Raw genomic sequence first — 17433 nt, 5'->3', positions numbered from 1 at the left:
GCTGCGCTCGGGCTGTAGCGCAGGCAGCCTCGGCGGGCCCGCGGCTCCCGGAGGACCGGCTCTGCCGCGGGGGCCGACTCGCGGGCCCCCGCCCGCCGCCCGCCCCGCTCGGGCCCGCCCCGGCCGCGCGTCCCCGCTGCGCTCGAGCCGGGGTCGGGGTCGGGGGGCGAGCCCGCCGAGAGCGTGGTCCCCGGGGCCGTTACCGGCGCCCGAGGTCGCGGCCCTCCTGCGTCCCGCCATGGTCCTGAGGGAGGAGCTGAGCTGCCTGTGGACCTTAAGTGTCTGTCTGGTAGCCGGAAAGCCGCCTCCCCGAGGCCCCTCCATCACAGACCAGAGTTTTATAGACGAGTGCGTCACGGTTCACAATGAAATGCGGGGCCGAGTGGAGCCCCCCGCGGCCAACATGAAGCATATGGTGAGGAAGAACGCGGGCGGGGTCTTATTTCTCCGGTTCATCCCAAGGTAGCTGGGCGATCAATTCAGTGGACTCGTGTGTATGAATTCAGGCTGGACTTGTTAAAAATCACACCGCGGCTGGGCTGTCTGCCCCAGGCGGCACAGGACTGGGTGAGAGGGGAAGCTGGACGCTCTTCCTCCCCTGGCCTTAGGCCGCCTGGCTCCCCTCTGCGGGCCTGGGCCTGGGCCTGGGCGCGGGCGTGGCGGGTGTTTGCGCAGGGCCGTCTCTGGGAGTTGCTTTCTTGCCTCACTAAGGCTTCTGTACTTCGCACGGGTTCCTCCTCCAGTTTTGGCTAGCACTTCCCAAAACGCACAGTCAAGATACCACGTATGAAAGAACTAGCACAGGGGTGGCGAGTCCCTGTTTTCTTACCTGTTCTTATATCTTATGAACTCAAGGTTGAAACAACACTACATGTGTAGTATTCATCTGAAAAAAGCATGTTCTACAAGGATGTAAATAATGAAATCAGCACTTGAAGAATATCAGATTGTCATTCTCGTGAAAAACAATAAATAGGTGAAGTTTAATGTCAAAAACATTGACTGTCTTCTGTGGAGCTCCGCCATGTAGACTATAAAGGCAAATGAGAATGCTCTATTGAAGAATGAGTATAAAGAACATTGGCTTATTAAAATAATCCATAGAGTTTACAATTTTTTAACGAATTATTGACTATGAATTTTATTGCTGGAAATTTCCCTTGCATTATAACTTTTTCTTGGCTATAAATAGGGTATCATTATGAAATTATGAACATAAATGTGAATAGCTTTAGTCCTTCCTGCTTATGTGCTATGCAGATACAGCTACATCGTAACTCTTATATCTACTCCAGCTTTCTTCCTTTCTATCCAACAGAAAATAAAATGGAAGTAATTATAAAGTCACTACTCAGGCGCTGAAGTAAGTTCAAAACTGAACTATTCTGCTACATGGGAAAAGGATTTTTTGAGGGGGAGGAGATTTCGTATAGGTTTAGGAAATACTGGATTAAACAAAAATAAACGCATCTCTTTAATCAGAATTGTTAAAATATTTTAATATGTAACGTGTACTTTGATCTCCAACAGGTTGGGATGGTCAATGGCGTGGATTTGTTACGCGGTTTCTTCCATACTTAGTTGAGTATCTTTTTTTAAGAACTATTTTATGTTATAAAAATGCTACTTAAATATGTGTGTGTATATTTACATATATATACACACATTCTATATAGACACATATATATGCTATATTTTCCAAAGGGAACAATGAAAGGATAAATGTAAAATTAATTTAAATTGACATAACCACCTGCAGGAGAGAGGGAAGAAAGGAATAGGGTGGAGGAGACATGAATGGAAATGAGCCTTCTTTGAATTTACCTTGTTTTATAGTGTGACTTTGTAAACATGTAAAAGTTTTTGTTATTTTTACCCTTTGCATTTTCTAGTGCTCTTCATTTCTTTGTGCAGATCCATACTTCCACATGGTATCATTTTCCTTCCGCCTGAGGGACATTAACATTTCTTTTTTTTGCTGAGAAAGATTAACCCTGAGCTAATATCTGTGCCAGTCTTCCTCTACTTTATATATGGGTTGCCGCCACAGCATGGCTGACGAGTGGTGTAGCTCCACACCCGGGATCTGGGCAGGAGTGCCGAAACCTAACCACTACACCATAGGGCCAGCCCTGACATTAACATTTCTTATACTGTGGGTTTGTTGGTAATTATCCTATCAACTATTTATGTCTGTGAAGTCTTTATTTATTCTTAATTTTTGATAGATATTATTACTGGGTGCAGAATCTAGGTTGAACTTTAAAGATCTTGCCCCACTATCTTCTATCTTCTTACATATTTTTTTGTGACAAGAAATCTGCTGGATCATTTTCTTTGTTCCCATGTACATCATATTGTATTTCTCCTCTAGCTACTTTTAAGAATTTCTCTTTATCCTTGGTTTTGAACAATTTGATTATAATGTGCCTTGGTGTAGTACTGTTCCTGTTTCTTGGGGTTCATTGACCTTCTTGGATCTGCAAATTTTAATCAAATTAGGAAAATTTTAACCATTGCAGATAATTTTTTATCAGATGCCAGATATTGTGAATTTTACTTTGCTGGGTGATGGTTATTTTTGTATTTCTATAAATATTCTTGACTTTTTTCCTGCCATGCATTTATGTTACTTAGCATTTTGATCTAATTTGTTACTGGACCAAACGTGAGTCCCTTCTTAGGAGTTAAACCAAACTGCACCAGAAGTAGTTGTTTCACAAAGTAGAATTTTTATTTGCGGCATGCAGCAAAGAAAAATGGAGACCATAGGGAATAATTTCACAAAGCTATTGCCCCCCGAGCATGGGGAGGGGGGTGTCTTTATTTGGGGCAGGGGATGAATATTCCAGAGAGAAGTTTCATCATGGCATGTAGAGGTGGGCATAGGCTTGCACATGCGTGGTTTAAAATTATGTTTCTACATAGATCGCATGACCTAAAAATGGCTGCTTTGTCCCTCCCAGAGGAGGGGAATTTATGATGTTAACGAGGGTTAAGCTGGTCTGGTTCAGTGCATCTGGGTCCATGGCAGTTGTTGCTTAGAGCTTCTTCCTGGAACATGGCTGAAAACCGCATGAACTCAAGGCCGTAAGGTGTTAGATAAAGGAACACCTGCACCTTGTAAGAAGACAAGAGAATTAGGTCAAACATAAAAGTTAGGTTTTTAAGCAGGCAAGAGCCGTGGGTTAGGGTCCATGACTGGTCACAAAATCCCTCCTCTAGTTTTATCCTTCTCCTCATTCTTGAGGGGCGACAGGTGAAGGTCCATCTTCTGTAACTACTTCCTGCTGAGCACGGATGTTGTCTGAGGGGCCAATAGAGGAGCAGAATGTGTCCTCCGATAACCTAAGGTAAGTCTGTGGGTCACCAGGCACGGCTCTAAGTCGTTTGTATTTTTGATCAATAGGAGGGCGGCAGCTACGGCTCTCAAGCAGGGGGCCATCCTTTCATCATGATATCTAGCTGCTATGAGAAATAGGTTAGTATTATTTTTTAAGAGTCCCAACATTTGGGTTACTACTCCTAGAGTTATTTCTTGTCTTTTCTGAATATATAAGTCAGATGGTTTTCTAGGTCTGGTAAGGCCAGTGCTGGTGCTGGCCCCTGTAATTTGTCACAGAGAGGCTCAGCAATTAACCCAAAATTGGGGATCCACAGGTGGCAGAAGTCAGCCAGTCCCTAGAATGCTTGTAGCTGTCTGCGTGTTCTTGGTGGAGCAAGTTGATACATTATCATTTTTTTTTCTTGAGGAAGGCTGTACTGCCCTTTTGAAATAATTGACCCCAAATACTTTACAGTGGCTTTAGATATCATTGTTTTTTCCTGAGACATTTTATATCCCTGACTGGCTAAGAAGTTTAACATGGTTACAGTGTTCTCATTTGAGATTTTTTTAGGACTGGCTACTAGGATATCATCCACATACTGAAACACAGTGTTTTGTTTAAATTTTAATTCCCTTGAGTCTTGGCCCAAGATTTCCCCAAAAATTATAGGGGAGTTTTTAAATCCTTGGGGTAAGACAGTCCAACAGTGCTGTTGTTTCTGGTGGGATTCTGGGTCCTTCCATTTAAAGGCAAAAATCTTTTGGGACTCGCGGTCTAATGGGATGTAAAAGAAAGCGTCCTTTAAATCTCGTACTGATTAAAACATGTTGTCCCCAGGGAGATTAGCCAGTAGAGTATAAGGATTAGGTGCAAGAGGATGTATGTCCTGGACTGTTTTATTGACAGCCCTAAGGTCTTGAACAAATCTGCAGTCCCCTGTTCCCAGCTTTTTAATGGACAAATTGGGAGTGTTGTATGGGGATCTACATGGCCTGATTAATCCTTGTTTTAAAAGTTTGCCAGTTACAGGAAGGATTTCTCTTATGGCTTCTGGCTTTAGGGGGTATTGTTTTACCTGAAGCCAGTGGTCTTCTTGTCTTAGTTTTATGCTTACAGGTATGGCACTGGCCACTCCTCCCCCCTGTCCTTGTGCCCACATCTCTATGTTAACTCTATGTTTAAACGGTTTAAAATGTTTGGGGGAATTTATTCCTCTTTCGGGACTAGCATGTCTTGTAATAAGGCTGTGAGTTCAACTCCCTGATCTCTGGGAGCTTGGATTTCTATTTTATCTTCTTTCCAAGTTATTGAGGCCCCCAATTTTGATAGTATGTCCCTCCCAAGGAGGGGAACAGGGCATTCTGGCATATATAGAAAAGAGTGTCTTAACATTTTTGATCCTATTTCACAGGTCGGGGGCTCCAGAAACCTTTTGGTCTCTCCTCTTCCTGATACCCCTTTTATGTTATATGTTTTTTAGAAAGGTTTTCCTTCTGGGTATTTAACACTGAGAATGTGGCTCCAGTATCGAGAAAAAAATCAACATGCTCTCCTCCCACTGCTAAGGTCACCCGGGCCTCCTCGAGGGAGATAAGGATCTGGTTGCCTGGAGCCAACCCGGGAGCCCCATGGCCCATCACATCTCATCTGTAGTAACGGAAAGTTGACATGGCTTGGACTCATCCACTCCCTTCCCTCTCTGGTGTTGGTCTGGACAATTCCACTTCCAGTGTCCTTCCCATCTGTAGTATATACATTAATTAGGCCCCATCTTTATTGGTGGCCTTTTGGTCCCACGATGGGGGTCGGGGTCACTCACCCGTGGCTTCTTTTTTTGCTCCCTCAGGTTACCTTAAGTAGACTGGAGGGCAACCACAAGCAAAGTAGCGTGTCTCTGCATCTTTTGGTCATCTTTTATTTCCCCTGTCCTATCTTGGTTGTTAAACACCCTGAGGTGTTCGCTACCAGTGTGGAACTGGTGTCAGGCCCTATTGCCAATTTTTGGAGTTTTTTATGGACATCTGGAGCACTTTAAGATATGAAATAAGTATCAAGAACCACTTATATTAATAACATTTACTCATAAGATATAACCTAAGAAGGTTTATCATTGTATATTTGATACATATTTATGTAATTTAATACACCAAATAAGTTTAACGAGTCTAATGTTTACGTCTTTATAGAAAGAGAGAATAAATTAGTTTTAGAAGTTTCAGGGCCCCATTGGAAACCCCCAAAAAGAAAGACTTTACTTAGGATTTGACCTTGGGGAAATTTATCAAAAACAATATCAAAAGGTTTTAAAACACTTGGTCAAATAGGAAATAATATTTAGTTATTTATTTAATCAAGGTGACAACAGACAATGTCAAAGGCAAACAGACAGAGTGAAACAGTCTAAGAAAGAAAACCCCAGTGAAAAGACTTCAGCCTCTTTAAGCATAGGAAATTATTTTAACAAAACATAGGTTATCTTTTCAGTAGACTCCCTCAAAGGAAAAGAAAAAAACTTTTTGTAATCTTTTTGTCAAGAGTAGACTAAAAGTTTAAGATTATCCTTTTAAGAGAGAGAAAGCCAAATTTTATTGTTATTATTTTTTAACTTAAACTTATTTATTTAATTGAATATATTTTAATCTTAGTCAATTTGACCATATATAAAACTTTTTTTTCAGAGTTTTTACTTTTACAAACCTTTGGTCGCTTGTTTTTTATATTTATAATTTGTCCCATGTCTTCCTTTATTTGTTTATTTTTATTTTTTATTTTTCGGTATTTTAGGACAAATTTATCTTTTTTAGCAAAACAAATAAAAATATTTCTAGTCTTTATATCTCTTTTACTGAAAACATACATCTTACTTTCCTTGAATACAAAGATGTTTCCCTTATTAATTTTTAATAGCTTTAATCACATCTATCAATTAGAATTTTTAGCCCTTGCAGACTTTGATTTTGTTTGTGAAAACTAAGAAGTAAGTAATTACAAACTATCTTTTACTTTAGTATTCTGTGGCTTGGCATATTTATAAATACTTTTTATAAATTTTAGAAACATGTTACTTTATAGTATAATTTTTAACAAAATACATGTTTACTGATAGACCTGAACATCTTTTAGTTTTTTTTTAATAAGAAGCCAAAAGTAGATAAACCTATATCTGATATGTTATCTTACTTAGAAATGATTTAGATATTTCATGAATGTTTTTATCATTTAATTTAATCGAGCAAAACTTTAAAGTTTTAAATTACCAGAGAGAGTTTGGAAGTTATTTTAAATATACGTGTCATAAAATATAATTATTGTTAAAAGTTTATTCGTAAACTCTTATATCACTTATATTTAAACACTTTGTTTTTAACAATCATGTCTGGATTACTTATAAAAACTTTATGTGACATCAAAGCAATTAACCACTATTTTAAGTACATATATTAGAACATATAATTATTGTTAAAAAGTTCTCCAAGAAACTTTTACCTTTATACATCTATTTAGTTTACCTGTTTCCAACAATTATTTAGACTGCCTATAAAAACTTTATGAAATATCAGACAAAATTATTGTTATTATTTTTGTTGAAAAATTTTATTTTAAGCTGTTGGTAGGACACTTGAGAGACATCTAGAGAATAGGTCCATCCAGCTTTCTTTTTTTTTTTTAATGCTGACCTCCTTTTTTTTGTTTTTTTTTTTGAGGAAGATTGGCAATGAGCTAATATCTGTTGCCAATCTTCCTCCTTTTTTCCTTTTTTTCTCCCCAAAGCCCCAGTAGATAGTTGTACGCCATGGTTGTACATCCTTCTAGTTGCTGTATTTGGGACGCCGCCTCAGCATGGCTTGATGAGCCGTGCATAGGTCCACGCCCAGGATCCAAGCCAGCGATCCCCAGGCCACCAAAGCGGAGCATGTGAACTTAACCGCTGCACCACCAGGCTGGCCCCCTGTTGACAAATTTTGTAACAGAGATAACACAATTTTGTTTGACTCATAAAGGCGGTATGTTTACATTTTATCCTATGTTGATAACTCTGAGTACATGTCTATTTTAATTAAACCAACAAATTTAAACGAGTTTTATTTACCAAAGATCATTTTATATTACATTAACTTGAAAGACATCTGAGCTAGTTTTTATCACATTTAGAAATAATTTATGGGGCCAGCCATGGTCGAGTAGTTCAAGTTCTGCACGCTGTACTTCAGTGGCCCAGGTTCACAGGTTTGGATCCAGGGCGCAGACCTACACCCCTCGTCAAGCCACACTGTGGCAGCAACCCACATACAAAATAGAGGAAGATTGGCACAGATGTTAGCTCAGGGCTAATCTTCCTCAAGCAAAAAAAGAGGAAGATTGGCAACAGATGTTAGCTCAGAGCTAATCTTCCTCAAAAAAAAAAGAAATAATTTACATAAGTACTTATTCTAAGTCAATTAAATAGAGCGCTCTTTAAAATTATGTCATCCAGACGTGCATATATAGACACGTAGACAATCACAGAGATCTTTAAAATTTCAGCCATGTCTCAGGCACAAAATTTAAAAGAATACTGGATCCAAATTGTGACCTGTTCCGATGGCTAAAGAGTTTTATTAAAGATTTTTTTGTCGCTGTAGTTGTAAGGATCCTTTTTATAGCTGTTTAAAAAGTCATTTTATCTTTTAGAAGCTTCTATATATTAATCAAGGAATGTATTCCATTGTGAGAGGCTTCGAATCCTCTTTTTTTAAGATAGACTTACCTGAAACAAAGCTTCCCCAGAATGGCCATTACAATTTTAAAATGTCTCAAAAGTTTACTTGTTTTCACTTGCTTAATTTAATTATTTATTTATTTATTTATTTATTTGCTTGAGGAAGATGGTCCCTGAGCTAACATCTGGGCCAGTCTTCCTGTAGTTTGCATGTGGGTTGTCGCCATAGCATGGCTTGATGAGTGGTCTAATTTTAGATTAGGGATTTCAAGGGCTGAAGCAGAGGAGCTCAGCAGCAAGAGGAGGGAGGAAGAGTAGACTTGGTTTCCTTTTGCTAGCTTGGTTATTTAATTATTTTTTCTTAAGGAGGCAGTACAGGATTCCTGATCTGGTTTCGAAGTCTCAAAAATTAAAATAGGCTACCCATTGTTTGTTTAATTTTTTATAGCTGCCTTTTTCCAGTTCCATATGTAAATACATCAGCTTGGGTGAACTGAAATGGCCCCATTTTGGCCATTTTAAGGTGAGATCTCTTTTAGCATGTTTAATTAACACTGCCTGAAGGGTGGATTTATATGCTCTCACAATGCCCACAATATAATTTAAAATATAATTGAGCAAAAGAGATGCAATCATTTTACATAAAGTCTATCATTTCCAGCTGGTCCTGTTGGAAAATGTTAGTGCAAGGACAAAGACAAAAAACTGACAGATCCAATATCCAGTAAAAGAAAACTCAGACCTAAGTGCTCAGAGAGCAGTTACCTTGGCACTGTGGTGTACAAGTTCTGTTACCAAAGATGTCTTTTCACCTTCTGAGCCTAGTTTCTTCCACCACCAAAAGCAAAGGCGACAGTGGATGACTAAGGAGACTAAATGACCCCAGGAGGATCTAATGGGGGAGAGGAGAGCTCTGTGGAACTTCCCAGGGAGCACTGAGTTATCCCCAATGACTACTGGTAAAGAAAACGAGGAACAGAGAGATCTGAGAGACCTAGAAGCCAGATTGAGAGAGAGACCAAGATAATCTGCTGGGCATTCCCAGCCGCTTTGTTACAGACTCCTTGACAGTTAGGGCTCAGACTGCAGGTACCTAACCCCACCTTTTACCACAGACACAAGATAAGACTCAGACTCTGTGACTTCAGAGAGACCAGCTCCTTTTGTCAGAGACAGAAAACACAGAAGGGCCCCCAGAAGGGCGTCAAGCCCTCACTGGTAGCTTTCAGCCCCAACAGACAGCAGATCTTGGGCCTCAGGCCCTCGCGGCCCAGTGACTAGTCAACAGGGATTGCTCCTGCTCTGCCAGAACCGAGCAGTGGTTCTTCCGGAGTTGCCGGGTCAGGCAATCCGTCCAGAGGAGGAGCCACTTGCATTCCCAGGGAGCCGGGCCACCTCCAGATGGGGGCTTGAAGCCTGAAACCAGGCTCCAACAGGCAAACCCTGGGACTCGAACCCAGGGCTAGAGAAGCCTTAAACCTAAGGTTTAGGCAGCCTGACTTTGTGAGAAAACTTAAAGAAATAACCCTTATAGTGGTGCCATGGGGCTGGCATCACCTACCTCAGCCAAGAGATCCTCCAAGCAAAATGCTCAGTGCAGCCACTGAGTCTCCTGATGGGGCAGCAATGCCAATCCAACAGCAAGCACCCACACCAGAAGGAAGCCTTTGCCCTGAAGCTCACCCCCTCAGCCTCTGGTAGCAATAGCCTGGGTCAAGCTTCCGCTGCCCACTGCTCCATCCATTGGAAACCCGATGGTTGGAAGAATAGAGCCCCAGAGGGACAGAAGTCCCATCTGGGTCGCCAATTTGTTACAGGACCAAATGTGAGTCTCTTCATAGGAGTTAAACAAAACTGCACCAGAAGTAGTTGTTTCACAAAGTAGAATTTTTATTTGCGGCATGCAGCAAAGAAAAATGGAGACCACAGGGAATAATTTCACAAAGCTATGGCCCCCTGAGCACGGGAGAGGGAGGTGTCTTTATTTGGGGTAGGAGATGAATATTCAAGGGAGAAGTTTCATCATGGCATGTAGAGGTGGGCATAAGCTTGCACATGCGTGGTTTAAAATCAAGGTTCTACATACATCACATGACCTAAAAATGGCTGCTTTGCCCCACCCAGAGGAGGGAAATTTACGATGTTAACAAGGGTGGGTCACTTCAGTACAATTTTCAGCCTCTCTGTGCAGATGTCAGTCTTGTGGTTGTGGTCTGGGCCGACTTGGTCGGGTTCAGTGCATCTGGGTCCATGGCGGTTGTCGCTTAGAGCTTCTTCCTGGAACATAGCTGAAAACCACATGAGCTCAAGGCCCCAAGGTGTTAGATAAAGGAACATCTGCACCTTGTAAGAAGACAAGAGAATTAGGTCAAACATAAAAGTTAGCTTTTTAAGCAGGCAAGAGACGTGGGTTAGGGTCCATCTCTGGTGACAATTTTAGTCTTCTTTTTAAGATTTGTTAGGTAGGACAAAAGCAGTGGTTTAGCCTAAGGATAATTATCTCCCACTATTAAGGCGAGACCCTTCTGAGTACTTTACACAATTCCTAGGATTATGAGGTTTTCCAGTCTGGCTAGTGGGAAGAGGCACTGTTCCCAGTACTGTGTGAGCCTTAGGTAATATTCTCCCTTACCCTTTTGAGTGATTCATTCCCTGGCCTGGGGTAGGTTCCTCATATGCATATCCTAATCAGTACTCTGCTACGTACTCAAAGGGGACCCTGTGAATATCTTTGGAGTTCTCTCTCTGTGCAGGTCTCTCCTTTCTGGTGTTCCTTTACGGCCTGAAAATTCTCTCCAGGCAGTAAGCTGAGGCACCCATAGGGCTCAGCTTGTTGGTTTCCCTCCTCTCAGGGATCACTCTTCATTGTTGCCTGATGTCATGTGTCTTGACAGCTGCTTTTTCACATATCTCGTTTCTGTTGTTTCAAGTGGGAAGGTAAATCTGGTTGTTACTCCATCTTGGCCAGAAGCAGAAGTGCTAACTGTTGACTAAGTCTTCAACAGGAGTTTCTCCTTTCTTCTGCTACTAAATCATCCAGGAAAACTAGGCACCCCATTTCTCATCTCAATCTCTATATCTGTCGGAAAATGATAGACTATATTGTGTTAACCAATAAACCCCGAAATCTCGTAAGCTTTTTTTTCCATTTTTTATTTTTTTATTGACATATGACATTGTATTAAAGTGTACAACATATTGATTTGATATATGTGTATATTGTGAAATGATTACCACAATAAGTTTAGTTAATGTCCATCACCTCATATGGTTACATATTTTTTTTCTTGTTATGAGAACTTTTAAGATATAATCTCTTAGCAACTTTTAAATATACAGTACAGTATGGTTAACTGTAGTCCCCATGCTGTACTTTATATCCCCATAACTTATTTATTTTATAACTGGAAGTTTGTACCTTTTGACCCTCTTCACCCATTTTGCCCACCTCCCAACTCCTCCTCCAGCAACTACCAATCTGTTCTCTGTATCTATGAGTTTGGTTTTTTTAGATTCCACATATAAGTGAGCTCACACGGTATTTGTCTTTCACCGTCTGGCTTACTTCACTTCGCATAATTCTTTAAACAACGTAGGTTTAATATTTCACTCACACAAAGTCCACTTAAACAATAAAGGTTTAGTATCTGCCTCGCACCGCTCTCCACATCACTTCTTTTCCATGCAGTGCCTTGCTGTTTACATCTTGGCTCCATCATGCCAACACCTGTTCTTCAGAGTCACCATTGAGAAAGCTAGAGGGTTGCACGGGAGTTTTTATGATCAGACCTGGAGGTGATATATGGCATTCCCCCCATATCCCTCTGGGCAGAATTAGTCTGATGACCCTAGCCTGCTTGCATTAAATGTCTCTACTACAGACTTCTTCTATGGTCATGAAAAATTCTTTTATTCCTTTCCTCTCATACATAGAACAAGTTCAAGGCCTCCCTCAAAGGATGAAACCCAACATCCTGCCCAGTTCCTGAATCAGAGTCTAACATCTGAGTGGTATGCAAACAATCTCTACAACAAGGACGGTTGTGGATGGTCTTGGCCTAGTGACTGTGTCTGCCCTCCACATAAACGATATTCAGTGGTAGCACAAAGACAAGACAAGCGTAACAAATGCTTCTATTCGGAAAGTGGAAGAATGGGAGCCACACAGCAAACATTGGTTCAGGGCAATTCTGAAATCTTTAGGGTAGATATTGTGAAGACGTGCTAGACTAGGAGTCAGAAAAGTTCCTTGATTAGAGGTGGTAAGAGTTCCTTGTCCATTGTTTTCTGTGGTCCCTATCTTGCCCCTCTACAATGTCCTTCCTTATCCATCCTCCTCCTTGGCCTAATGTGAACTGGGCATTGGGAAATATGCCATCTTTAAGGGCTGCATAGCCTCTCAGACTGCTTTCTGCCCACAGAAGTTTAAGATCCAAGGGTCATTTAAAGTATTCAGCATTTCCAGGCTTTTTCACAAGAGGTTTACAATACATTTGGGTATACATCTCAAAAACTCTGAAGGTCTTTCAGCTACATGCCTCTGATCAGTTCCAAGTACCAGTACCCACACTTCAAGTACAGTTTGGAGAAATTTTTAAGTCTTTGTTTCTTCATTTTCTCACTCTGGTGCTTTTCTTTCTCATCTTAATGCTAGTTACCTTGAAACATGAATTTTGGGGAAATGGGTACACCCTTAACCTGGTCCATTTGCTGAGGCACTTTTTAATCAATTAAGAGGATTTCCTTGGAGTCACATACTTCACCTCCTCTTTCCTGAGGCTTTTTAATCACATGGAACTTTTATTCCATTTGTTTCTCAAAGCCTTTTTAAAATCTGAGTATCTTCTTATATGCTATATAGAAGCAATTTCTTTTCCATATCTCAAAAAGCCCACATCTTGATTCTCTTTCATTTCTGCTTCCAAACTAGCTGGTTGTTTACTCTTAAAATATCTTGTTGAACCCACACTACAACCAACAAATACTACTAATGTTCTGTTTTCCAACCTCTGCTTAGAGCTGCAAGTTCAGTGGACTCATGGTCTGCCTCCTGAGTTATAGATCACATTTTCTCAGATGTTTTGGCCTGAGTCACATGCATTATTATCATTCCTGCCTCTGACATAAGTTTCCTCACTGCTTGTCAGCTAACTGTTAAATTCTCCCACATGGTTCAAGCAAGGCTGCCACTAACATTTGTGGGCTGGAGGAAGGATAAAAATGGAAGCCCACATATAGTCTCATTGTTTGCTCAGTAATTAAATCTTTATTTAGTAAGGAATGTGTGGTTTCAGGGATTTCATCTAAGCCATTCAAATTTGGTTTCAATCAGAATAATTTTGCTCATTTTCATTGATCTCATCAGTAACTAAATTTTAATTTCTTCTAAAATAATCAAAACTGTCTTAAAATTAAAAGGCAAAATTATAATGGTTGAAAATTTTAAGTATTTTAAATTTTTTTGGAAAATTCAATTGTCTTCTTATATATTTTTATAAATATAAAATTATTCACTATTCTAGTGCTCATGTCCATCTAGCGGTCAATGTAAAGAACTGATGTCATGCTTTACTTAGGTAACATACAGATCTACATTTATCCCTACTTAACAGTCATGGAAATGGTTACCATTGCAAAATGCGCCCTTTACCCCCAAGATGGAAACATGAGGAGAGAAGTGAGGAAACAGATCTTCAGGAGTACTGCTAAACAGTATCATATTATGCAAGAATCTACTGCTTTCATGCTGAAAGAAAAGGAAAGTTGATCTTTTCTTGTACCTAAGAGCTTCCATAGTTCAAATCTTTTTTGGACTCTGAAGCAGTGTCTGTCTCCAGTGTCACTGGCAACAATATTCACAAACCTATTTACCGTTCATATATAGATCCTTTTGTTTTAAAACGTGGCAAAAGATGGAGACATTCAGTGTCTTGGGTCACATTGAACCTATGCTAAGGTTAGAATGAGAAGAATCTTTTATGATAAATTGTGTGTGTGTGTGTGTATGTGTTATAATATGTGATGTCCTATAAAATCTAGACTCAGGCAGGGATCCTTCCTACCTAGGTCTCAGGGTGGCATGAGTTTAGATTTTTATTACGGCTGCACCCTACTTCCAGTAGTAAGTTTTATAAGAGGCAAGGCTAGGCTGTGGTATGAAGTAAACGCTGAAATCTCAGTGGCTTAATGAAAGAGTTTTATTTCTTACCTGTACAGGTTGTAGAGAAGGTGAGTTATAATTCAACCTCTCTTGCTGGGACAAGGGGGGACCCCCAACCCGAGCTAGCTCATTGACAAGCAGTATAACAAGAGCTTCCAAAGTCATTCATTGGATAATTGCTTTACTAATGTGAAGAACAGCCAGCCCTAGTAGTCTAGTGGTAGAGATTCGGTACTCTCATCACTGCAGCCTGAGTTCGTGTCCTGGTCAGGGAACCACACCACTCAGCTGTCAGTTGTCATACTGTGGCAGCTGTGTGTTGCTGTGATGCTGAAAGCTATGCCACTGGTATTTCAAATACCAGCAAGATCACCCATGGTGGACAGGTTTCAGCAGAGTTTCAGATTAGGAAGAAGGACCTGGCCACCAACTTCCAAAAAAATTGGCTATGAATAGCAGCAGAGCACTGTCAGATATAGCACCAGAAAATGAGAGGATGGAGCGAAAAGACCAGGCAGGGTTCAACTCTGCTGTACACAGGGTTGCTAGGAGTTGGAATGGACTCAACAGCACTAACAACAAATATGATGAATAAGAAAGAATAAGAGGGTGTCTGCAGATTCTCTTGCTATTCTAAAAGTAAAAGGTTTAGCTTCTCATTTCGACCCCACTTTTTGTTGAATTAATATGAGTTTTATATTCAGATTGTTGTTCTTAATTGCAGATGTTTGTTACGCTGGAGTAACTAATAACAACACAAATAAATTTTAAGATAACAAATGTTGGCAAGGTTGTTAAGAATTTGGAACTGTTGTACACTGTTGGTGGGAGTGTAAAATTTTGCTGCAGTTATGGAAAACAGTTTGGAGATTACTCAAGAAATTAAAAATAGAAATACCATATAATCCATAAATCCTACTTCTGAGTATGTATCCAAAAAAATTGAAATCACTATCTTGAAGGGATATCTGCACTCCCATGTTCCTTGCAGCCTTATTCACAACAGGCAATCTATAGAAACAACCCAAAGGTCCATCAATAGATAAATGGATAAAGAAAATGTGTTATATACATACAATGGAATATTATTCAGCCTTTAAAAAGAAGGAAATCCTGCCATTTGTGACACTATGGAATAACCTGCAGGACATAATGCTAAGTGAAATAAGGCAGCTATAGATAGACAAATACTGCATGATTCCACTTATTTGAGGTATCTAAAATAGTCAAACTCATAGAAGCAGACAATACAGTAGTAGTTGCCAGGGGCTGGGAAGTGGGAGGGTGGGGGAATTGGGGAATTGTTATTCAAAGGGTATAAATTTTCAGTTATATTAGTTATGTTAGATAAGTTCTAGATATCTTCCATATAGCATAATGTCTGTAGTTCATGATATGGTATGGTGCACTTCAAACTTTGTGAGCAGGTATATCTCATGTTAAGTATTCTTACCACAAAAACAAAGAGAGACAAGGAAACTCTGAGAAGTATTGATTATGTCTATTACCTTGATTGTGGTATTGGTATCATGGTGTTTGCATATGTCCAAACTCATCAAATTGTACACGTTAATATGTGCAGTTCTTCTTATCAATTATACCTCAATAAGTTCATTTGTTTAAAGTATTATTTTTGTTATTTGCATTATTTCTTACAGGCCTTTCAGGAAGTTTTGAACATTGACTAATATACTATTTATTGCTCAACATCATTCTTTTTATACTACTCGTGTATAGCGTAAACTCTTCAGTAGCATACTGATACATCCCAACACCCTCCTGCCCCCAACCCTGTGCACAATATAATGTTTCTTGCCACAGCACAAGCAGAAGCATCATGATTATATGAGCATATTATTAAAAAGGATCGTGTGGGAACTCTCCATCAGATGAAACTATTACAATTATCTTTGTTTTTAGTTTGTATTTTGAAGAATTTCTCAGTGGGCTTTTTCTTCCTTGTGTGTAAGAAGCTTTGGTTATATAAATATAATTCATAATATGAGAGATTTCGGTTAGAAGAGCTTCTGGAGTGTACTGGAGTTACTAGTTACTAGGCATAAGACAGGTTATTGGGCTTTTTAAAATTTATGTCTATAAGCATGTCAAATTCTTTTGTTTACAAGTTAAGGCAGAATATTGCTCAATAAAATGTTTTCCCTAGGGCCAGAGACTTAATAGCAATTAAGTTTTAGGTGAAATCACTGTCAGATCTAAGGGGTAATGAAAATAGATTTTTTAGAAAGATTTTTAATTACATTGTTCAATCAGGAAAAAATGAGCTTTAATTATAAATAGAGTCCTTAGGAATTCTAAAATGCAAATAGATGCTTTTAGTTATACTCACATTTAGGTAATTACAATTTGTATATACACACTATGTGTGTTCGAACTGGCTTGAAATACATGTTTTGAATGCATATAATTCCTTAGCCATCAGATATTAATTCCTACTCTTTCAAGGCCATAGTGTTTACCATTTGGATATTAAGACTAGGTCTTAATTAGAATGATAGAATAATCTTTTCTTATACCATACTTTGGATAGGGGATGATTTGGTACAAGCTATTCTACATTAGAACTATGTTTTAATTAATATTTTTCTCTTAAAATATATTCCAGATTTAAGGTAGCCTTTTTTTTTTTCTTTTAAAGCAGAGAACTCTCCCAATGATTCAGGCAAAAGGTTGGGACTCTCACAGGCTTATGGGGAGGTAAAGTTTTCTAGAGTTTATAGCTAAACTGAGATATCTTGGAAAAGAAATGAATTGCATAAAAGCTGTAGCTAGGAATATATTAAGTAAAAAGACCTGACTTGAAAACATTTGTTGGCTGTTGTTGATTTCTTGTTTGTTTGGTTCTGAATTGTATCTGCCTCACAGTAACTGTGAGGAAAATGGAGGTTCTGTCTTTGTGGTATTTTACGTGTTCCAAGTATGTATAATTTTTGATGGAGGGTGGTATATGAGAACTCATCATCAGTTTATTCCTTTTTCAGAAGAGTAAATTATGAACCATCCCCTGGGAGCTGGTGAAATCTCTCTTGGCTACTGAAAACAAAATTTTTGATACAACTATTTTTGTAGTTTGAAGGAAAATGAGTGATTAAAATGTCAAAAAAAAAGAATATAGGAAATTAACCAGTGAAGTTAGTAGTATGAATTTAAATCTACAATCTTAAAATGGAAATAAAATAACATTTATTTATTTTCATTACATCAACTTCAATTTAATTTTTAGTCTA

The 17433-nt window shown here is 39.3% G+C and overlaps 1 protein-coding gene across 1 annotated transcript in view; it reads left to right on the top strand.

The window, feature by feature from the left end:
- The first annotated feature begins 238 nt into the window (after positions 1-238).
- GLIPR1L1 (GLIPR1 like 1) overlaps positions 239-17433 on the top strand; it is a 39348-nt gene continuing 22153 nt past the window's right edge. The window contains exon 1 of the mRNA XM_058568801.1: positions 239-415. Coding sequence (XP_058424784.1) covers positions 239-415 — 177 coding nt within the window. The remainder of the gene's footprint in view (positions 416-17433) is intronic.

The sequence above is a fragment of the Diceros bicornis genome, chromosome 25 (genome assembly GCF_020826845.1).
Source record: "Diceros bicornis minor isolate mBicDic1 chromosome 25, mDicBic1.mat.cur, whole genome shotgun sequence".
Classification (NCBI taxonomy): domain Eukaryota; kingdom Metazoa; phylum Chordata; class Mammalia; order Perissodactyla; family Rhinocerotidae; genus Diceros; species Diceros bicornis.
The sequence above is the reverse complement of the archived record's forward strand: the minus strand, read 5'-3'. Positions and strand labels throughout refer to the sequence as shown.